Source organism: Eutrema salsugineum, unplaced genomic scaffold, assembly GCF_000478725.1.
Source record: "Eutrema salsugineum unplaced genomic scaffold, Eutsalg1_0 scaffold_1, whole genome shotgun sequence".
Taxonomy (NCBI): domain Eukaryota; kingdom Viridiplantae; phylum Streptophyta; class Magnoliopsida; order Brassicales; family Brassicaceae; genus Eutrema; species Eutrema salsugineum.
In genome coordinates, this window is record NW_006256909.1 from 14000416 (window position 1) to 14025784 (window position 25369).

A 25369-nucleotide genomic window follows, 5' to 3' on the forward strand; every position below is an offset into this window, starting at 1 on the left:
TGTGGCCGACCTGTTCTTTAGAGAGATTTTCCGATTACATGGGGTTCCTAGAACCATTGTTTCAGACCGGGACACTAAGTTCCTTAGCTATTTTTGGAAAACTCTTTGGTCAAAGCTAGGAACTAAGTTGTGTTTTTCAACTACTTGTCACCCCCAAACTGATGGACAAACTGAAGTAGTTAATCGAACTTTGTCAGCTCTCTTGCGATCTGTGATTAAAAAGAATCTTAGAACTTGGGAAGATTGCTTGCCACACGTTAAGTTTGCTTATAATCATTCGGTTCATTCAACTACCATGTTTTCCCCTTTTCAAATTGTGTATGGTTTTAATCCGCTTACTCCGCTTGATCTAACCCCTTTGCCTATGAGTGAAAGACTTAACATAGATGGCAAGAAAAAGGCTGAACTGGTCAAACAGATGCACGAAAAGGCCAAGGAAAACATTCAAAAGAAAACTGAGCAATTTCAAAGGAAAGCAAACAAAGGAAGGAACAAACGAACGTTCAAGCCAGGCGACCAAGTATGGATATATCTAAGGAAGGAACGTTTTCCTGAGGAACGGAAGTCAAAACTCTTGCCCAGAGTCGATGGACCATTCACGGTTTTGAACCACATCAATAACAATGCCTACCAGATCGACCTCCGAGGTAAGTACACGGTCAGCTCGAGTTTTAATATTTATGACTTAGTTCCCTTTCTTCCAGATGGACCAGACTTGAGGACAAGTCCTTTTCAAGAGGGGGGGAATGATACGAGCATGGACCCGAGTAGTGACGAGGTGCGAACTAAGGTTCAGACCGGGAAGCAAGCTCAGGTCGGGAATCAAGACCAAGTGGCCGACCTAAGCGAAGTCGAGGTTCAAGACGGGAAGCAAGACGAGGTGGCCGACCTAGATGAAGTCTTATCTGTGCCAACCGGTCCAATGACGCGGTCTCGAGCCAAGAAGTTATCCATAGCCGTTTGGAGGTTATACACTGACCTAAAGGCCAAGAATACGGATGCTACACTAAATGACCGAGTTGTAACGCTTTTGATCTACTCAGACGGTGTAGCTCCTTAATATTCTTTTTCCTTGCATCCGGGTTTGTCCCACTGGGTTTACCGGATGGGATTTTAATGAGGTTAAGGACTACATCACTCTTTTCCGTAGTTAGTTCGTTAGCCGTTACAAAGAAGCCGAAAGATCACTCGCGAGAAAGGAGCCGAAGGGTCATTCAAAGGGGAGCCGAGTGGTCATTCAAACTAGTTTAAATGCTTTCATTTATTTTCTTGTCTTTTGCACTTCCTTTTTGCCCCTATATAAAGGGCCAGACTCCCTTGTATTTTGGCATTCACTTTTGATCAAAATATTTGAGATTTTCTCTTGTTCTTTCTGAGTTCTTCTTTCTTAGGTGGTTAGCCTTGAAAGTTTTTATTTGGTTTATCGAGTTCAGTCCATAGAATTCGACGCAGCCTTGCATTTCATCTTGTTTCAATTTCGTTCAAAGTAGTTTAGGGGCAACAGGATTTTCGAGATCAAGTCTCACGCCTGTTCATCCTTTACCCGCGAGATCACAACTTGGTGATTCCACCATCTCGATCATAATCCATTTCCGCGAGTTGGGCCTAAGGACCTTGGAGATAACCTCACCCCTTAGCATCTCTCCGATCAAACAGATTTGGCCGTGATCTATCAACCTCTACCAAACGAGCAAGTGCAATTCCTAGGGAAATCGTATCAAGTGGTATCAGAGCCCACTTGCTTAATCGGTAGTGTCTATCTATCTCTTTAACTTCCGCCTTTTCTCATATCTTTTCTTCTATTATTTCCGTTATATAAAAAAAAGAGAATTCGAAAAGTCCATTTAAAAAAAAAAAAGTTCAAAAGTCAAAAAAAAAAGAAGAAGAACGTATTCTTTTCTGTCTATCTTTCCTTATTCTTCTCCTTTCAAACGCTTGATAATCCAAAGGAACCTAGAGGCAGTCATCGTGATTCGATTAACTCCTTTAGAACCAGAAGAAAATCTCTTGTGTGGGTTTGTGAGATCAATAAGAGTGTGATTGAATCAAAGAGGGAAACACTAGTAAGGGATTTTTGTACTAACGAGTTTGTTTCTTTTTGCGAGGTACTTGTATGTCATCTGGCTTTTCTCTGGACGAGTGGGAGTTCTACACATTCCGAGACGGAAACCACGTGCGTTGGTATAGCACCAAGGAGATGGAGAACTTAATCAAATTACCGAGATGATGGAACGTATGAGCCAAAGGATGGAGAGGCTTGAAGTTCAGCCAAGATGAGGAGGATAACGATCTGAACCGCGAGGAACCGATGCATATCCGCCGGGATCGAAACTTCGAACAGGAAATGGACAATCCATTCTACGCGGACAACCACTCATCCGGAAGTAGCCGAGTCAGGCCGCGAGGTAACCGCGGGGCAGACCATGGCCGAGCTTGAGGAAACCGCGACCGAGGAAATGAATTTCCTGCCAGAAATCCAAATGACCGACGTGAAGGTGGGCGACCTCAGCGACCAGTCCAGGAACGACGAGAAGCCGAACCGGCTAGAGGACGAAATGATAATGATCTAGGAGGCATGAAGCTGTGGATCCCAACTTTCTATGGAAAGAACGATCCAGATGCTTTTCTGGAATGGGAGAAGAAGCTCGATATCGTTTTCAATTGCCAGGATCTATCGGAGAGGAAGATGATCAATTTAGCGGCTTCCGAGTTCAATGGCTATGCCATAGACTGGTGGGACCAGATTGTGACCAGCCGACATAGAAATGGAGAACGGCCTGTGGAAACTTGGCTCATGCGACAACGGTTCGTGCCATCACATTATCATCGAGAGCTACATAGCAGACTTCGGAGACTTACGCAACGAACCAAATCAAGGAACCAAATCCGTGGAGGATTATCACCAAGGAATGGAGCGGTTAATGCTCAAGACCGATGTATTTGAGCCAGAGGTCTAAGTGGTCTAAATCGAGATTTGCAGGATCGGATGGAGTTACAGGAGTACAACGACATGGCCGAGATGTTACACAAGGCGATTCTAGTGGAACAACAAATCAAGCTAAAGGGTACTAGTCGTTATACCCCCGGAACCAGCTCACGGCCGACCTACCGAGACGACAAGGCAACCTATCCAGCGCGTTCTAACAATCAACCAAAGACGGACATCAGACCGAACCAGAACACAGGCAAGACCGAGGTCAACTCTTCCAGAACGCGTGACATCGAGTGCTTTAAGTGTCGGGGCAAAGGATTCTACGCCAATAAGTGTCCAAACCAGCGAGCAATGCTTATGCTCGACACCGGAGAGATTGTGTCCGATCATGAGGAGGAGACCGAGCCGGTTTATGATGAAGAGGATACCGAGGAGCGAGCTGTTTCTGGAGAGTAGTCGTGGCACGACGGGTTCTTATAGCTCAAGAACGAGTCAAGGAGGAAGACAAGAGGGAAAACTTATTTCACACATGGTGCCTGGTCCAAGGGAAAGTGTGCAGCCTGATAATCGATGGAGGAAGTTGCACCAACGTGGCCAGTACCAGCATGGTCGATAAACTCGGTTTGGAAACACGTAAGCACCCTCACCCTTATAACTTACGGTGGCTTTACAACCAGCGACAACTTAAGGTTACCAAGCAAGTCACCGTGCCAATAGCTATTGGACGATACGAGGACGAGGTCGTTTGCGATGTCCTTCCCATGGAGGCCGGTCATCTACTTCTAGGACGGCCGTGGCAATTCGACAAGAAGGCAATCCATGACGTCCATTCCAACAAGCACACCTTTGAGCACCAAGGTCGTAAGATTGTCCTAGCACCCTTGTCACCGCACGAGGTCTATCTTGACCAGGTCAAGCTGGAGCAAAACTCCAAAAGTAAAAACATCTTGAGCGACCCCCAAAACACGTTACACCAAAAAGGAGAGTCTGAGAAAAACCTAGAAATGGCCTGTGAGAGAAATTCCGTGAGCAAAGAATCATTTCTTATGAGGCCTAGCGAGGTGAAATACGCCTTGGCTACAAAGCAATCTTTTGTTCTACTCATCTTTAAAGACGCTTTGGCTAGCCATACTAACCCTGAGCCGGTCTTACCGAGCAAGATCTCTCATGTTTTGCAGGAGTTCGCCGATGTCTTTCCGGAAGACGACCCAGGTGGTTTACCACCCATCCGAGGAATTGAGCACCAAATTGACTTTGTACCCAGAGCCACCCTTCCTAACCGACCAGCCTATCGTACCAATCCAGTCGAAACCAAGGAGCTTCAAAGACAGGTTGATGAACTTCTGGCCAAGGGATACAGTCGTGAGAGCATGAGTCCATGCGCCGTCCCGGTGCTGCTCGTGCCTAAAAAGGATGGAACGTGGAGGATGTGTGTCGATTGCCGAGCCATCAACAACATCACGGTTAAGTATCGCCATCCTATCCCTAGGCTAGATGACATGTTAGATGAGCTATATGGTGCATGCATATTTTCTAAGGTAGATTTAAAAAGCGGTTATCACCAGATTAGGATGAAAGAAGGTGATGAATGGAAAACGGCTTTTAAAACTAAGCATGGTCTTTACGAGTGGCTTGTCATGCCTTTTGGACTCACCAATGCACCTAGCACTTTCATGCGTTTGATAAATCATGTTCTTAGGTCATTCATAGGTGTTTTCGTGGTAGTTTACTTCTCTGAAATTTTAATTTACAGCAAGACCTTAGATGAACATGTGTTACATTTGAAAAAGGTGTTAGATGTGCTTAGGTAAGAACGTCTCTTTGGGAATCTTAAGAAATGTTCTTTTTGTACAGATAGCATTGTCTTCCTAGGTTGTGGTGAGTTCGCAGGGAATACAGGTCGATGAAGAGAAGATCAAAGCCATCAGGGATTGGCCGAGCCCAAAAACTGTTAGCGAAGTCCGGAGCTTCCATGGACTAGCTGGGTTTTACCGCAGCTTTTTCTGGGATTTCAGTACTATAGCCGCGCCCTTGACCGAGATTATCAAGAAAGAAGTTGGGTTCAAATGGGAGCAACCTCAGGAAGAAGCTTTTCAACTCCTAAAGCACAAACTCACCCATGCTCCTTTACTGGTGCTACCTGATTTCCTCAAGACGTTCGAGATCGAGTGCGATGCCTCGGGAGTTGGAATGGGAGCCGTGCTGATGCAAGAGAAGAAACCAGTGGCTTTCTTCAGCGAGAAGCTGGGAGGAGCAACCCTGAACTACCCGACGTATGACAAGGAACTATACGCCTTGGTCCGAGCCTTACAGACTTGGCAGCACTACTTGTGGCCAAAGGAATTCGTGGTTCATACGGACCACCAGCCGCTCAAGCATTTAAAGGGCCAGCAGAAGCTTAACAAGAGGCATGCAAGATGGATGGAATTCATAGAAACCTTTCCGTATGTCATCCAGTACAAGCAGGGCAAAGAGAACATAGTGGCCGATGCGTTGTCTCGACGATACGCCTTGATTACCACCTTGGACGCTAGGGTGCTCGGATTCGAAATGATTAAGGAGGCCTATCTCACCGATCCGGATTTCCAGGAAGTCTACCAAGCCAGTTCGAAATTTGCCTACGGCAAATACTATCAAAGTGATGGCAATCTTTTTTTATGAAAATCGTTTATGCATACCTAACACCTCTCTTCGTGATTTACTTGTTAGGGAAGCACACTGTGGTGGACTAATGGGGCATTTTGGAGTAGCTAAGACTCTGAGCGTGGTACAAGACCACTTCTTTTGGCCGCACCTGAGACGCGACGTGGAACGAATCTGTGGCCGATGCACGGTTTGTAAAATGGCCAAAACCCAAAGCCAAGGCCCAGGTATGTATACTCCACTCCCCATTCCTAGTGAACCTTGGACCAATATTTCCATGGATTTTGTTTTAGGGTTACCACGGACTAGGAGAGGTAGAGATTCGGTCTTTGTGGTCGTTGATAGATTTTCTAAAATGGCTCACTTCATCCCTTGTCATAAGACCGATGATGCTTCAAATGTGGCCGACCTGTTCTTTAGAGAGATTGTCCGATTACATGGGGTTCCTAGAACCATTGTTTCAGACCGGGACACTAAGTTCCTTAGCTATTTTTGGAAAACTATTTGGTCAAAGCTAGGAACTAAGTTGTGTTTTTCAACTACTTGTCACCCCCAAACTGATGGACAAACTGAAGTAGTTAATCGAACTTTGTCAGCTCTCTTGTGATATGTGATTAAAAAGAATCTTAGAACTTGGGAAGATTGCTTGCCACACGTTGAGTTTGCTTATAATCATTCAGTTCATTCAACTACCATGTTTTCCCCTTTTCAAATTGTGTATGGTTTTAATCCGCTTACTCCGCTTGATCTAACCCCTTTGCCTATGAGTGAAAGACTTAACATAGATGGCAAGAAAAAGGCTGAATTGGTCAAACATATGCACGAAAAGGCCAAGGAAAACATTCAAAAGAAAACTGAGCAATTTCAAAGGAAAGCAAACAAAGGAAGGAACAAACGAACGTTCAAGCCAGGCGACCAAGTATGGATATATCTAAGGAAGGAACGTTTTCCTGAGGAACGGAAGTCAAAACTCTTGCCCAGAGTCGATGGACCATTCACGGTTTTGAACCGCATCAATAACAATTCCTACCAGATCGACCTCCGAGGTAAGTACACGGTCAGCTCGAGTTTTAATATTTCTGACTTAGTTCCCTTTCTTCCAGATGGACCAGACTTGAGGACAAGTCTTTTTCAAGAGGGGGGGAATGATACGAGCATGGACCCGAGTAGTGACGAGGTGCGAACTAAGGTTCAGACCGGGAAGCAAGCTCAGGTCGGGAATCAAGACCAAGTGGCCGGCCTAAGCGAAGTCGAGGTTCAAGACGGGAAGCAAGACGAGGTGGCCGAACTAGATGAAGTCTTATCTGTGCCAACCGATCCAATGACGCGGTCTCGAGCCAAAAAGTTATCCATGGCCGTTTGGAGGTTATACACTGACCTAAAGGCCAAGAATACAGATGCTACACTAAATGACCGAGCTGTAACTCTTTTGATCTACTCGGACAGTGTAGCTCCTTAATACTCATTTTCCTTGCATCCGGGTTTGTCCCACTGGGTTTACCGGATGGGGTTTTAATGAGGTTAAGGACTACATCACTCTTGTCCGTAGTTAGTTCGTTAGCCGTTACAAAGAAGCCGAAAGATCACTCGCGAGAAAGGAGCCAAAGGGTCATTCAAAGGGGAGCCGAGTGGTCATTCAAACTAGTTTAAATGCTTTCATTTATTTTCTTGTCTTTTGCACTTCCTTTTCGCCCCTATATAAAGGGCCAGACTCCCTTGTATTTTGGCATTCACTTTTGATCAAAATATTTGAGATTTTCTCTTGTTCTTTCTGAGTTCTTCTTTCTTAGGTGGTTAGCCTTGAAAGTTTTTATTTGGTTTATCGAGTTCAGTCCATAGAATTCGACGCAGCCTTGCATTTCATCTTGTTTCGATTTCGTTCAAAGTAGTTTAGGGGCAACAGGATTTTCGAGATCAAGTCTCACGCCTGTTCATCCTTTACCCGCAAGATCACAACTTGGTGATTCCACCATCTCGATCATAATCCGTTTCCACGAGTTGGGCCTAAGGACCTTGGAGATAACCTCTCACCCTTTAGCATCTCTCCGATCAAACAGATTTGGCCGTGATCTATCAACCTCTACCAAACGAGCAAGTGCAATTCCTAGGGAAATCGTATCACCAAACAAACTATTTTCAAAAATAACATATAAACACATGAACATATGTTAAAATCAGTACAAGATATGACATTTTTCTACCATCTTTACATATTTTTCTATATATATATATATTTAATCAATATAAAAGTCAAATATACATATGAATTGAATGTAACCAATTTAGTTTGGTCGTTAGTCACTTAGTGCAATAAATGTCAAAGGTTGCAATTTATTCTAATTTTACAAAACGACACATAAAGTCCAAGTAAAAAAAACGTCTCACCATCTTAACTTTGCTTTACATATAAAGGACCAAGTAAAAAAACGTCTCGCCTTTCAAAACCGATACTTGCTTTGCTATACATATAAATGACCAAGTAAAAAAATGTCTCGCCATCTTAACTGAAAAAACCTAAAGTCCCAGAAAATAACCACTTTCCTCAAACATGACTTGCTATTGTACCCTTGAGTATCTTTCTCCCACAAAATCTGACTCCAGAATTCTTATTAAAGTTCTACGAGTTTGGGAACACTTCAACAACTGTAATCAACGCCAGGAATTGCATCTTATCCTTGGTGACGAAAATGTAAGTTGATCTTGTTGAAGTTTTTTTAATTCTGTTGCATGTTATGAACATTTAAACACATGAATCTCTGAAATGATTATTTGGTTCACGAATTTAGGGCTACAAAATAGAGGTATCGATAGATCAGGATCTTATTTCTTCACTCGGTCCAAAGTTTAAAGAAGGAGAATGGAATTATGTCAAATTAATTCTTCAACATTGTCAATGCATTCGGATCTTTCAGAAATACTATAAACTACCACTTCATCAACATGAATGCCGATACTGTTGTAGACAAGACCTTTCAAGTCAATCCTAAGCATATGATGGATTTTATGCCATTTGATGCCATTCAAGGAGGGAATTTCCCTACTGAGTACTCTATCGGTTAGGCTTCTCACCTTTATTCAATTTAAGAATTATTATAAATATTGTGTAATGAAATTTTTTCTTTGTGGACTTGATCGGCGTAATCATCTATGTTGATGATGAACTAAGTACTGACATTAGTGACCCTTACGAGATGATTTTTGGATCTTCTCACAAATTGGACATTCAGATAAGGGACATGAAGTAAGATGTTTTCTATTATCATCTATATATGTATATAAAGGCCAATAATTTGTCTTATATTGTACATATGTATTTTTGTTAATGTTGTTGTAATATAATTTTTTGGTTTAGTTATGTTGATATGGACATCAAACTCATTGAGAAGACTGCTCTGGATTTCTGGAAGAAGAGGGAAGACATAGGTACTTATGAAACAGTCTTGACTTTGCGCATGTTTCGTCTGACCTATGATTCTGAAGGTTAGTAATTAAATTTTATAATCGAGTGGAAACATTCATTTCCACTTTGTTAATATGATAATTTGGCTTCTAACATGTGTGCCATTTATATTTTAAAATCATACAGAGAGATATCGCATAAGGAATGCTGGAGACCATTCTGAAATACTTTTCAATCCTCACATAAAAGAGGTTTCTGATTTTCTTGACTGGTAATTTTTCTAATTGGTATTATATATAATATGTTTTATGGTTTATTTTAAATTTTTTTTCAATTGTTAACTTGAAATTATTTTTGGTCAGGCTTCCTTTTACCGATATCCATGGAGATCAAAGCTGACCATAAGTTTAATTCCTTTTATGTACTTATATTTTCCCGTAACTGTTAACTTTCGCATTATGTAATATTTTCCCATAAAACTGGGATGAATTTGAACCTACTTTCGTAAATTTATACTAAAATATTTAGTATTTATTTATGGTTATGTTTAATTGCCAATTTACTTATGTTCTTTAATATCATTGTATTTATTATTTATATATTTTACATGTATATATGTATAGTTTGGGATATAACATATACCATCTATATATAGAATTCATTTGATTTTTGAAAGGTTACTTTCTTTATAGACATTTTATTCCATCGAATATTGCACATTTTCATAATAATAAGACATTAACAAATTATACTACTACAATATAGTAACGGCCATTTTTTATATTATGCCAATTTTAGTACCATAAAAATTTATGTAAGTAGACTTCGATGTTGCATTTATTACGAACTTTTATGAATTTCCTTCTTTATAATTATGCCAAACGATGCAACTATAACGATTCTTAGGCAATTTCATCCAATGCTCACTATTAATTTTTTTTTTTTGTCCAATGCTCACTATTGATCTATTAACAACTTTACGTGTAAGAGTAAACTGAAATTAATTCCGATTGACGTTTTCATTTCAGTGCTGACAACTGACGTTAAGCTTTTCTTATAACATTTAGAGTTGAGTGTAAAATATTATATAAATTATCGATGTTTTAATGTTTGTGGATTATAATCAATGTACCAGATGAGCTTATAATCTTACGAATTAATACACATATATGAAAAAGTGATTTGGAAAATTAATTCTTTTTTATTTAAATTTAAGATAATACAACTTATTGTAGCAAACATGCTTAGATAATTCCAATAGAGAGAGATAATTAAGGTACAAAAAAAAACAGAGATAATTTTAGCTAAACTCCAAAGTTTCTCCTTCCACGTTTATTCTTATGTGCCTATAAGATTCAAAAACATATAATGTTGTTAACTTCAAACATATTAGTTAAAAAAATTAATGTATTAATAGAATATTAACAGCTTACCCACGAAGATGTATCTAGGTAGCGGATCTCTGTCTTAATAAAGTCGCATTCTATACATTTCAAACCTATCTCCAGATCTAGATGGAGATTGTGTTTTCCGTTCTTGCAACGTTCCTTTGGATCATCAGTCGATGTTTCTTCATCAGGCTGCAGATATTACATATTGATATAAACATCCAATAATACAGAAATCATCAATAAAACCGAATAATTTAAATTTTAAATTACCTCAGAAGAAACTTTGATGGCCTTCGCAGTTGATTTGCTCAGAAAGTCATTCATCTCTTCCCACATATTAGTTTCCTCCATCTCTGATTCAGAAATTGGAGGAGGTGATGGTGTTTATTCCACACCAAATCTCATGTTCAATGGTGGTGGATTAATTCTCAGAAATCCGTTTTCATCATAACGTTTTTCTCGGTGATTCTCCATTTTTGTCTAATCTCTTATCAGGCGTTTAGGGTTACCGAGAAAATTTAAAGAAGTATGTTTATAATCGAAGCAACTCTTATTTTATATAGGATAGGGTAGTTAATAAATATTTAATGTCACCAAATTTCTATGTTTTCTTGGGAATACTGTTTAACCAACCAGTTTGACTTTTTGACTTTCGCTTTTGATATATGGACATAATATTTACAGAAGTCTTCTTCGTCCAATTCACACAACTTAGCTGATACAAAAATATTGAAAATTTTGGATTTTCCTCTTTACAGTTTGATTTAAACCGCAATATATGGTAACATAATATTGTGCTCCGATAATTTCGAACTAATATTCTTATGAAGCAATTATTATAAATTGAATTATCTAACCATATATTCGAGATTTTTATAAATATAATATGAAGGGTATTTAGATAGTGTCATTACTTTCTAAAACCAGATGCATATTGCAATCTTTAACATATTCGTATATTTGTGTATGCTCTATTTAATCCATCTATATATTCACATCATACTTTTGTGAACTGCAACTTCATTTGTTACACTGAATAAAAATTCTCAATATTCTCTATTTCTACTGCTATGAACAAGATAGGTAAGCCTTCTGCATCCAACTTTAATTTATTAAGAATTCTTTTAATAGAACTATAGAGACTTACCCTTTATAATTTATTAGCAGATATTATTTGTTTAATTTTAACTGTTTTAACAAGTTCTTTATGATTGTTTTCAAAAATTATTCAATTTCATCTACTAAGAACAAATTCTGAAAAACGAAACAAGGTCGACAAACTAATGTAGAAAATTTATTGCTTGGATGGAGTGTAACAAGATATATGCAACTTCCAGATTCCTGCTCTACACTGAATTATCTAATCAATTTGTCTGGAATGCCATATTGCATGAGTGGAAGCCACGGGTGAAGGGTTTAGGAAATCCAACTATTCTTCAACAGTATTCAATTTATGATGGGGAGATTTTTTTATTTGAGTTATCTGTTGAATATCATTAGAGGTCCTCGCAGTAATAAAGATATCCGACATTTAATGGTGTTGTATACGACACCTTCAGAGAAGTTTGCTATGCAAGGGGCTTATTCCCGGTCAATTAGATTTATATGTCTTTCTTAATTTTAGTTTTAAAACTGCATGCTGAATCTTTATTTCAATAAGTTACTTTCATTTTATTGTTTTTTAATCGTCTTCATTTTTTACAGTACTTTTTATGTTGAATATATGAAATACTAAGGTAAATCATCTACTAAATACTACATTTGCAACCGTTACATATTACATAATTAATACAAGAGTCAACCAATTAACATTTTATTAAATATAGCGTAACTTATAATTTATAATTTAGTGAATAAACTGTTATCATTGTAAGTTTAAAGTATTGTTGATGCGGATTAATTGTAACTTAATTGTTAATATGATAAATTAAATCTCAAATTTTGGAAATCTCTGATAAAATTAAACCACTTTTTAAAATTTCAGTTTTAACTGAAATACATAATATAGAAAAATGCAATTTTTTATTTTAGATAATTGCAAATGACAAATAATAAATCTAACAATCCGAGAAATTAGGAAAATCATTATAGTTCAACTTAAAAAATCCCAATTAAAAGGTACGTATTTCTTACACAATATTGGATCTCATTCAAGGTAAATAATAATTTTCGACATACGTATTTCTTACACAATATTGGATCTTATTCGAGGTAAATAACAATTTTCTACATAATTAGAGTTTTTTCTAAAAATTCCAGTGAATAATAAAAAATCTATAATAGCAAAAACTTATGGAAAACGGTATACATTTCTGTTTACCTACTGAGCAAAATTACTTGTATCTCACTCTACAAGAAGTACACTGTCAATACTCTATCCAGAATTTGGTATAAACTACTAACAGTATACTTCCTGTCGAAAGTGAGCATTCACAAGTAATATAATTACAATAACTATATGGCGACACAGTGAATAAACTACTTCTTCTGATGTGATTCTACACAGATGCACAAGAAATGTTATGTAGGAAAACATGTATTTTTCTTTCATGTAAATATATTTTTTGTACGTTTGTGAAAGGATCACATCAGAAGAATAATTGTAGTATGGGTTGTGTTTGAGTGAGTAATTTTTTGCTGGGTTAGTTGATCAAAATTCTCTCTGGTGTGTATTTATAGAATTTTTAGAGAGTGACTTCTCATTTTTCTTCCCTGTGTTTCATATTTCCCAAAAGTCGTTTATAATTAAAACATATTAAATATCATTTGACTGATTTATCACAAATTCCGAAAGAATATACATTTCAAAATAAATGAATACATCTTCGCATATAATTTATAAAATATGTTCATAAATGTCACATTTCGATGAATGACTTAAAAACATAAAATTAATGTATGTATTCATAATTACATGTATTCTTCATCTACAATTTTTTCATTATACATACCTAATTATAATTACATAGAATTTATAACTGCAAATATGAGCCAATTTTAAAACACAATCCAATTCTTATACTAATAAAATACCATTCGGTCCAAAATTAGTAACATTGTACCCACACACACTGACAATTATCAATATTGTAAAATTCGACCCAATAAAATTAAAATTAAAAAAAAACGTTCAAGCCCGCACATGCGTGCAGGCCCGCACATGCGTGCAGGCCAGTATCCTAGTAAACATAAAAACACAAAGATGAACAAGTTTAAAATGATGTAACAATGAAGTTGTAAAATTATATAATTAGTTTGACTGCAGTTTTAATACTATGATTCGATTTTTGGTTTTAAATATGTTTATGTCTACAATGAAAAACAGAAGTGGACAACCTTGATCACAACTTGATTTTTATTTGATTTGGTTGTACTTTTTGCTTAAAATTTAGCAATAGGTACATCAGCATATCATAGGATGTGGATTTACTCATTACATATTTTTTTGGGAAAACGACGTATTCACTCCCCCCAGTTCCACTCAGTTAGAAATTTAAATACGTATATGGCCCTGAAATTAAAGTTCAATACTAATATACACCCAGACCCGGATTAACGTCAGTTTATTGTTTACCAAAAAGTGTCTTAGCCACTTAAAACTGACATTTACCGAATTAAAATCCGATTAAACGTTTAAACCAAAATTGAACTGTAATCTTGGACCCAATTACAAAAATTGACCCGTAACCCTGACCAAAAACCCGACCTAAACTCGATCACGTTTAAACTATCACTTCCCCCAAATCCTCAATCCTCAAATCAGAAACACTAAATTGAAACTTCAATCCTGAATCAAACCCCAATCCAGAATCAAACTTCAATCCCGATAGGTTTATTGTTTACCAAAAAGTGTCTTAGCCACTTAAAACCGACATTTACCGAATTAAAATCCGATTAAACGTTTAAACCAATATTGACCTGTAATATTTGACCCAATTACAAAAATTGACCCGTAACCCTGACCAAAAACCCGACCTAAACCCGATCACGTTTAAACTATCACCTCCCCCAAATCCTAAATCCTGAAGAACCTTAAATCAAAAATCCTCAATCCTCAAATCAGAAACACTAAATTGAAACCTCAATCCTGAATCAAACCCCAATCCTGAATCAAACTTCAATCCCGAATCAAACCATAATCCCGATTCCACCTCAACCTTTGATTTCTTTTGCAAATGTCGATAATGGAGTGGCAAGCTGGATATGATTCTGACGGTGAAGATCTTAGGGAGCGTAACAACTTCAACATCGAGGAAGATGTAGCTGCGTTTGAAGATGAGCCTTCTATAAGGCAGAATGTGTACCCCGACCTGGATGGAAAAGATGCGACTTTACTGAAAGCTCGGAGGCGTGAAAATTTTCGAAGAAGAAATGGAAACTTGTACTTGGGACAAGTTTTCATCAGTGGTATAGCATTCAAGGAGGCTGTCTTAGACTATGTTCTGAAGAATGGTTATAATCTGAATCAGTACAGGTATAAGAAGAAGAAGAAGCTTAGGTTTAAGTGTGAGGGATATAACTGTTCATGGCTCATCTACTGCTCTCGACCAGGTAACAATACAATGTGGGAGGTTGTGGTGTTTGAGTCTGCTCATTGTTATGTTCTCAATGGAGTTTGTCAGATGTTCAAGGTGTCAGTGATTGCCTGCTTGTTTGTAGACAAGATTCGTGAAGAACCAGATTGTACTTCATGCCTATGAAGATTGAGGAATTGGTTATGGAGAACTGGAAGATATGTGTGTCAAGGCCTCAATGCCAGCATGCCCGGAATAAAGCTCCGCGATGGAATGAAAGAGAGTATGAGGAGCAGTTTTCACATCTTCGGGATTATGCAAAAGAGATAGAAGTCTCTAAACCTGGATCTTCTGTGGAGGTTGATTGCGTAATAAATGAAGAAGGTAAACATGTCTTTCAAAGGTTCTATGTCTGTTTTTAGAACCTCAGAAGATCATGGAAAGAAAATTGTAGAGCGATGATAAGAGTGGATGGTTGTTTCTTAAAAACTGTCCACAAGGGAGTGTTTGTTGCAAATGGTCGAGATGCAGACAATCGGATCTACCCAGTCGCATGGGCTGTAGTTCAGAACGAAAATGCTGATAATTGCGGTTGGTTCTTTGGTAAGATCAAGCATGATTTAGGATTAGAAGATGGAGATGCTTATTTTTTAATCTCTTATCGCCAAAAGGTGAAACTTGTAGTAAGATTATTGCTTATTTCTGCCTATTTCATCTGTATAGATCCTTACTTAATTCGTTTTCTTTTGTAGGAATTGATCAGTGCTGTTAAGTAAATCCTGCCAAGGATTAAGCATCGAATGTGTACAAGACACATTTATATGAACTTGAAGTCTCGACATGCAAAGAATCCAGAGTTGAAGGGTTTGATTTGGCATTTGGCTTGGAGCTACAATGAGCAAGAATTTAGGGAGAATTTACGGAAGATAGAGCTATATGATGAAGTTGTGCACCGAGATTTGCTGAAAACAAACCAGAGACATTGTGCAGCGCATTCTACAAATTTAGACCTTATTGTGAGGATGTGGAGAACAATTCAGTTGAATCATTTAACAACTCCATAGGCATGTATTCGAATCATTCTCTATATTTGAATTCAGTTGAATCATGCTCTATATTCGAATAAAAATAGCTATGATATATATTTGGGGAATGTATTTTTAATTTTTCTATTCAGGTAAAGCAAGGAATAAGGCATTAGTGCCTATGCTAGAGACTATTGCAAGATTGGTAATGGTTCGTATAGCCAAAAGGGATGTCGAAGCCACTAACTACGATGGCTTTTATACTCCATATGTGAAGAAATACCTAGAAGAGTTGCATGACAAAGGTTCAGAATGCTTTGTTAGACCATCCACTAACATGCAATTTGTTTCGATAATCGATGGATGTACTCACCAAGTGGACTTGGCTAATAGAACTTGTAGCTGCAGAAGATGGAAAATATCTGGTATCCCTTGTGAGCATGTGTATGGTGTGATGATCCGCAGGGGATTTGAAGCTCAACACTATGTTTGTCATTGGTTTAGGAAGATAAGTGGACGAGACTCTATGTAGATGGTATTGTTCTAGTTAGAAGTGCTATATTTTGGCATGTTGGAGAAGAACCACCGATAGTTCACCCTAAGGGCCCAAACATGCTTGGTCGGAAGAAGGATAAAGATAAGGTTACAAAGGAGGATAAAAAGAGGAAGAGAGGGAAGAATGAGTCTCCCACGAAGAAGGCAGACCCATTGTTGAAGAGGAGAACTATGCATTGTAGAATTTGTGGACAAGGAGGACACAACTCTCGGTGGCATAATGAAAAGAAGAAATCATCAGCTATGGTAATGTCTATTCCCATTCTTCTTTCTTTCTTATGCATTTGATCTATGAGTTTTATGATAATGTTTATTGTTCTTTGATTTTCTCAGGTTCTTTTACCTGAATCCCCATCTCAAGTGGAATCATCACAAGTAGTTCTCACTCAGCTTTGAAAGTGAAGAAATGTTTTCTTTTGATGCTTTTAGAACCTGTTTTCAATCTATTGTATGACTGTTTTTTTGGACCTCCTTCAGCTTGTTTTTGCGGCAATGTCTTCTAGTTATGTTGTGGTTGTTTTTGGACCTCTTTTAGATATAATAATCAGACATATGTCTATTATATTGATGCTCTAGTTATATTGATGCTCTAGCTATATTGAATCAGGTTTGAGAGACACAAATTTTCAAATAACAAAACACAAATTGATAATCCTTTTTGCCAAATAACAAGGGTCTCAAATTACAAAACACAAATTGATAACAAATCACAAGCTCAAGTAGCAACAATGATAAAATATAACAAAGCTTTCAAGCATCAACCTACAAGCTTGCTAACAAAGCATCAACCTACAAGCTTGGTACACCCAACAACAATCATGCATCCAAAACAGACAAGTAACACTATTTTCTTCATCTCGGATTTAGCTTCAGGTATAAACTTCTTCCACTCTTTTGAAATTCTCTTTCTCTAGCTTCATTTGGAGATCTTCAAACATCTTCTTCCCTGCCTCCATAGACCTACTCGTAATGTCTGCCACCACTTGTTCAAGTTTTTTTAGTTCTTAATGTCAATGCATCTATCTCATTCAACAATGCCTCATCGACCCACTTGAAAATGTGACTATCATTTGAAAGCTACAAAAACCGATAATAATGACTGTAATCAAAATTTACGTAAAGAAAAATCATTTCACATTTACAAGAAGACACATAGCAGTGTACGTTTTTTTCAACGGCAAATGCACACCGATAGTATCTCCGATACGGATTGGAATCAGACTTCGATATTCTTGCGATGATTACTTCCCCACAACAACATCTTTTTGACACACCCAAACTTTTTCTTCCTTCTCGACCACCTGATGTGATACTCGAAGCACCAGATTTGTTGTTCATCTTCTTCTTCTTATTTCTTCTTCTTTCTCGACCACCTGATATGATCTAGGGTTCCTCGATTGATTTGAGGATTGATTTGGGGATTTTTCAAATTGTAACGAATAGAGGATTTGTGTTGGGTCGGGTTATAGGTCAGGTTATTGATCGAGGTCAGTTTGGTCGGGTTTTCAAAACCGGTCTGGATTCAAAAAACACGGTTTTGTATACGGTTAAACTCACAAACCAGTAATAACCAGGGCTATATACGTTTCGAAGTTTCTAATTGGATGGAATTGGGTTCACAAATTTTCTCAGAGGTAGATCTAGGACAAAGTTGGAAATTTGTGTAGTTTTGTTACTATATATGAAACTTGAGAAAGGGGGGGGGGGGGAATACGTCGTTTTCCCAAGTTTTTTAATATTTATGTACAAACTGAGATCAGCCATATACTTTTGGTTAGTCGATTCCATTTCTGCTACAACACTAGTCTATGACCCATAATTATTACTCGGGTTGTAAAACCGAATATGATCCATTAATAGTTTACTAGGCTAGTAAACCGAATGGATGCGTTAAAGACAAAAAATATATTTAGGATTCATATATTGCAAAAGATCTTAGAAATCAAAATGGTATATTTTAAATATATATATATATATATATATATATATATATATATATTTAGGGTTAATATATTGTAAAAGATCTTAAGAGAATGCAGTAGTTAATATTAAAGAGTTTTTAAAAAAAAACTGTTTGTTCACATGATAAATAGTTGGGTTCTAGAAGTTAATTACCTCATGTCATGGGGGTATAGTTAGTGGAGAGTTTGGTCCGATGATTTGCAGTGCCATTGTCGGACCGTATTGGTACGGTCCCTTCCAGGTATTTGGCGGTGCTTACTTGTGCTTCGTGTGTAAGTCTTTTGCCTTTTGAAATCATTTAGATCAGTGGCAGACATACGTAGGTAAAAGAGGGTCAGTTGACACTGGTATTATCAATTTCTTTAGCCAATAGTTGTAATAGAGCATCGACTCCCCTTATTTCAGTTCGAATGACCCTCACAAGACATCTTTCTAATTTTTGTTCTTTTCTTCATGATTACCTATTCACTTTTAAAATTTTCGTATTCGTTTTCATTTTATTTTGATGTGCGTATTCATCAAAATTTAAAATAAAATTTTTATTGTTTTTTCATTATAATCATCGATTTTAATAAAGTTTCTACATTTCCTTTCATTTTTGTATTATTAATAACTAATTAAATAATTTTTCTCATGTTAATATTTTGGCATATATATTAGTCAACTAAATGTAGTTAATTCAATTATTAAAAATTCAAAACCAGTACGCAAAAAATTAATATTTATGTAATATGTATTATGTTAAAATAGTTTTTTTGTTAAAGTTCAAAAACATAATATAAGCAAAACATAAGCAAAAGATTAACAAAATTTAAGGAAAAATTAAGAGAAAAAAATAAAATTATTATATTCAGATACGTTTAGATAGTTAAATTATATCTAGTACATATATTTTTGATTCCGATCACTCTAGGCATTTCCGATGGGCCAAGAATCAGATCACGGATCTGTGAGGCACAGATGGCCACTCCTATTTTTTCCACAAAAAGCATTAGTTTCCTTAGAAAATATTTAACATGGAATAATATAGAATCGAGACAAAATCACAAAACTAAAAAAGACCTAAAATATGTGATTCGTTAGGAGTTAATTGTCAAAGACTGGTTGCTTCTTTTTGTCAAAACAAATGACATCTTCTCCGTCGGAGCTAACGGGAGAGTGTTTGATACTGCAATACTTATTTAAAATCGACTAAGCATGCATGGGTACTCGTTTATTATATCAAATAGCCAATACTCAAAAGAGTTAAACAATTACACTAAACCTAATATTTATAGATTAGAACCTGAATGAAGGCTGAGCGAGCAAATGTGATGATCAGGGAAAACATCACAAAGATCCTCAGAAACGAGATATCCATCGCGTCGGTTTGGTTTGGCAAGAAAAATCTTTAGAGCAGATCTGTAAAAAAAACCGCTTTATCAATAAAACCTAGCATACACAAACCACAAACCACTAGATCGTACCTGCGGAAATGTAAACTTGACAAGAATCAGATCGCGGATCTGTGACTGAGGGACAGAGAATAGGAAGAAGAAACGCTGATATAGAACATCCGGTCTATATGATACTACATTAACACTTAAGAACATTAGAGTTTCATATATTTGGTTTTTATGATCTTTTTTTCCTTTCTGAGTTAACTAAAGTAGAAACCCATGCGAGGAAGAAACTTAAATGCTTTCCCTTCACGATCGCTCTCTGTTTTCCAGTTTAGAGTGTTAGATTCCATATTTCAATAAAGTGTATACAATCCTTTTAGTGCAAAATAGTTATGGGTACGTATAGCTTTTAGTAGAGACGATCGTTAAAATTAATTTTCATAAGATAAATACGCAATGTTTTTTTTTCAGAAAAAAATGAAAATGATTAAATCTAATGTGAAAATCAACCTTCATCTTCTTACTTTTTATTATAAGAATATCTCCAACCATGGTTCTTAAAAGAGTTCTAAACAATAAAATAATCAAAAATAATAAAAATTATGAGAGAAATTATGATGAGTTTCTTGTTTAAGAAACTTAAGACCATTTGCAGTCGTGAAAGATCTATTTTGAATCATTAATCAAAATAATATTAATATTTTAATAAAACTAAATTTTAGTTTTGAAAAAAAAATTGAACCAATAGCAGAGAAATATATAGTTTAAGATTTTCTCAATGATTATCTCAAAATCTCTCAAATAAGAAACTCATCTCACTCTTTTTTTCTTATTTTATTAATTTTCTTTTTTTCAGTGGTGAGAGACTCTATAAGAGACTTCCACTGAAAATGCTAAGAACTGGTTTTTAGGTAAAACCCTCTGCAGTGGTGAGTCTCTCACATAAGTCTCTCATCCATCTAATAATAATAAATAATTATTAGAGTATCAAAAACATTGGAACACTCTAATTGATGACCATTAAATGGATAATAGGAATGAATATGAAAGGAATGAAGATAAATTAAATAATAGAAATGTCTTTTTCTTATTGTTCTTTATCAAATTTGGTGAGGAATATTTGTGTTCTATAATTCCCTAAAAATTAAGGAATGATAAGGAATATAGTATGTAAAAATATTCCTTATAAATGGTGTATTTTTTAGGAATGAAGAGGTATGTGTAAAAATAAATTCCATAAAAAATGGTGTATTTATAGTGAATGAAGAGAAATTTAATTATTGTTTCTCATTCCTTTATCACCAATTATAGCCAATGGAAGTTTTTCAAATGAGAGACTCTTTCAACTTTTTTTGAGAGAGTCTTCTAATTAAATATTAATATTTTATTATTGTATTATTTCTTTTAAGATGAGAGACTTTTGTGAGAGACTCTAATATGGATACTATAAGGTTTAGAACCTCATGCCACTTGTCATTTTTTTATTGGTTTTTTTTTTATTTTGGAATTAAAATTTAATTATATAATTATATTAAATTAAAATATTAATATTTAATAATTTGGATACCCAAAAAAGGTTCTGAACCAATGGAGATGATCTAATAATTCTCTATCATGAGTTTTTTTTTATTGTTTTTTGAATTGACGAAATAAGAAACCCATGCGAAGAAGACATAAAACATTGGGGGATCACTTTACGGACAAAACCAGAATGGTTTAAAGAACTATGATATTCATTTAAGAAACAGTGGAGTTCGTTTCTGACCATGGCAATGTGAACAGATTTAAAATTTAAGAAGTAATTGGAAAATGCAGTAATGGATTAGGTGTCTGTCGATGTTTTTCAGAATAAAAGATTAGTATTTTAATAGATACAAATGTAATGGTATTGTAAGGACACAAACAATAGGTAAAAAATCTACTGCATAACCAATTGGCCTACACTTTTCATCTTGGTTTTTATGAGTTTTTCTTTTTCTCTTTCTGAGTTGACTGAAGAAGAAACTCATGCATTCGAAGAAGGAATAAAACAGTCCGAGTTCACTTTAACGACAAAACAAAAATGATTTTGATCATTGTGACAATCTAATTTATTTATACTTATATGTAAACTATGGTTTCGAATGGTGACGCAGATAAAAAAAATTACAGATCATACAGATCAAACAGAAAAGCAGATCAAATGCAAATCATACAGATCATGCAGAACAAATACAGATCATATGGGGTATTTAATAATTTTGAATAGTTAATTGAATAATATATAAAAAATTACAAATAAAAAACAAATGCAAAATACATCATCAAACTAAAAAAATTAAAACAAAACTAATATGGGGTATTTTGATCTTCCCATAACAAATTTGCAATATTTTCCCTGATGTGTGTCATAATATTCTCTTCTTCTGCGGCTTCCGTATCATTTTCTTCGGTCTCAATGTTGTTCGTTCTTCATCTCATTATTTTGGCAAAATCTACATCCGAAGCTTTTGAGATTCTAATAAAATTATGTACTCTCATTGTAGCTATTACCACTCTTTTCTGAACATGGATATCATATCTAGGAAATCACAAAGAATTTTCCATTTTTTTTTCAAACACCAAAAGTCCTCTCGATAACCGAGCGTAAAGATGCATGGTATCGATTAATCAATTCTTATTTATTTCTAGGAGAATGACCATTCTCGAACTGTGACATATGATACCTGACCACCGTGTTTCGTGAAGATCTAAAAGGTACCAAAAAACCTTATTTATTTATATAGCCAGAATCTACTAAATAAAACTTGTCTTCTAGAGGCAAAGGAAATTCGGAATCATTGTCTTGCGCCATAGTGAAAACTGATGTATCGTGACATGAACCTGGTGCTCCATTCCAAACATAGGTGAATAACATATTCAGATCACATATAGCCATTATATTAAATGATGTATAATTGTGACGGCTCCAATACATTCCTCGTATTTCAGGTTTCACTTTGACGCATACGTGAACTCCATTCATGGCTCCAACAAAACCACTAAAATATGGCCAATATTTTCGTTTCATCATCTGGCTTAGTTCTTGCCTCGTAGGAGTCCTAATATAATCACAAGCAAGTAACTCAACCGCTCTAAGCACTTCAAAGAATTTCCTATTCACTGTCTCTTGTGTTCATCCAAATCGCAATCTCACATCTCTCTGGACCTCGTTGTGTCCACATATCCGCAGAAATATAGCTACACTCTCTTCAATGCTTACATTTAATGTTTGTTTTAAACCATAACTCGTTTCCAGTTCACCACACAATGTCATAAAACAATCTAGTGACATTCGTAGTAACTGAAGACAAGCAGCATTATCTACTTGTAATCAACGCCAAATATTCATCCACGATAAACCACCATCAGTTTAAGCTGGTCCCCTTTCAAGATATCGTTGATAGTAACTCAATGATGGTTGAATTATTAACTCTTCAAATTGTTCGTTTTCCAAATTCCATAACTCAATTCTCTACTCGTAACTAAGATTTTGAACACCTTGCGATCGCAGCTGACATATACGAAATGCCTGAAAGATTGTAAACATGAAATAAAAGATAAATTAAATTGATAAAATGAATACTTGAAAAAAACATTACAGAAAATATAACATAACCATTAATAAGAAAACATTACACAAAAACATAACATAACTGATAATAACAAAAAAAACACAAGCACTACTAAACTAATCTTCATTTCCTGAATCACTTTGATGACTTTCATTTAAATTTGGCCCTCTCTTCTTTCCCCAGATGTTTAATAATCCTCCAGATCGTCGTGTTCTTGGTAATTGTCCCGTTGAATAATTCATGAAACCGAATTCTGGTGATACTCCCCTTAGAGCTTCGGCTTCTTCTAAACATCTTTGTTGACCATTTGTTATAGCTTTTACTTCAGCTTCCACTGAAAATCCACTTTGAACATATGTTGGAGTATTTTCGTTGTGGATCATTTGGAAAAGAACCCCATTGTCGATTATTTGGTGATGAACCCCATTGTTGAGTATTTGGTAGTGTGCCCCCATTGTGGAACATTTGATGATGAACCACATTGTTGAGTATTTGAAGGTGTATCCATTGTGAAACATTTGATGAAGAACCCTATTGTTGAGCATTTGGTGGTGTACCCCATTGCAGAATATTTGATGATGAACTCCATTGTTAATTATTTGGTGGTGTGCCCCATTGTGGAACATTTGATGATGAACCCCATTGTTGAGCATTTGGAGGTGTACCCCATTGCGGAATATTTGATGATGAACCCCATTGTTAGTTATTTGATGATAAACCCCATTGTTGAACATTTGGAGGTATACCCCATTGCTTAGAACCATGAGTCCATTGTCCATCCGAATTTTGACCCCATGAATTATTACCACCAGAACACGGACTACCAGAAATACCGCTTAAATTTGAACTCCCAAAATTTTGACCCGAGCTTAACATATTTCCCACAAATTCGCTGTCTCGTGTATATCCAGTGAGAGGTTGTAAAAATTGTAACTTATCTTCTGTGGACGCAACTGTTGTAAATTTTGGCGTTGAAACTCTCTGAAACCAGCCATTGTATTTATTAGGGTAGACTCAAATGATTGCTTTATACAACTTCCTCGTAAACTACTTCTTGCAGAAACTCATGAGGTTCCTACAATTCTGTGTTAAATTCTTTCACGTCTGATTTTTACTTGTTGTTGAGCTATAGAAGCAGGAATATGAAATTGCACAACCGGTGGAAAATTTTGATGCATGGACTCGCGAACAAACTCATTCGAAGGACGTGTTGCATCGTCAATGTTAACACGATATACGTCTTCATTTTCTTGTGTCTCAGGAATTTGAGTTTGTGGGAGATCACCACCAAATGATTCCGAGTACACATAATCTTCTTCAGTGGCTAAACCCTCATTCATCATCTCAACTCTTCTTTGGTGTGTAGAGTATTGGGATTGCGATCAAACGTCGTATAATGTAAAACAACGTTCCATCACATCCCAAAGCTCTGGCGGTTTTTGTTTAAATAAGTTTATAATTTTACACACCTGTCCATAAAATTATAAAATTTATAGTTAACACAATCTTTTAAGTGTAAGGAAACTTAAAACATTTGGGGTGTGGATGATATTTTAGGTACTTACTTCACGATCTTTCCACCATGAGTCAGATGCAGATATTATAGTGGTAATATGGTCAACCGAGATGCATGTAGACTGATGCATAAGACTCGAATACTTCTTGTACTTTCTTTTTAATTGATCAAGCTTTTCTCTGAAGAACTTGTAGTTTACGGCCATATTAAATTTTTCGTTGAACTTGTAAACAATAAACTCTTTACCATATGATGTTGGATCTTTCAGTTGGTAATTATTCATGGCTATAGCTTGATCATATAACTCAAGAAATATTCTTTCTCGAGTAGGAGTCCATTTAAAATTTTATCCGCACTACAAATTTCAAAAATACAAAAATTTATTTATAATTTTAACTAAAATATAACTATTAAAAATAATAATAATCATTTACTTGTGCTGATCTTTCTGTTACA

The 25369-nt window shown here is 36.1% G+C and overlaps 1 protein-coding gene and 1 pseudogene across 1 annotated transcript; one reads left to right on the plus strand and one right to left on the minus strand.

The window, feature by feature from the left end:
- The first annotated feature begins 14550 nt into the window (after positions 1-14550).
- Positions 14551-15066, plus strand: LOC112082020. The gene has a single exon (XM_024149108.1). The coding sequence runs from the start codon at positions 14551-14553 to the stop codon at positions 15064-15066; it is 516 nt and encodes a 171-aa protein (XP_024004876.1).
- A 7189-nt stretch (positions 15067-22255) lies between these two features.
- LOC112082021 lies at positions 22256-24737 on the minus strand (annotated as a pseudogene).
- Positions 24738-25369: the final 632 nt, after the last annotated feature.

Excerpts from the sequence above, each read along its gene's own strand:
- LOC112082020 (XM_024149108.1), top strand. The coding sequence starts at position 14,551 with ATGGAGTGGCAAGCTGGATATGATTCTGACGGTGAAGATCTTAGGGAG.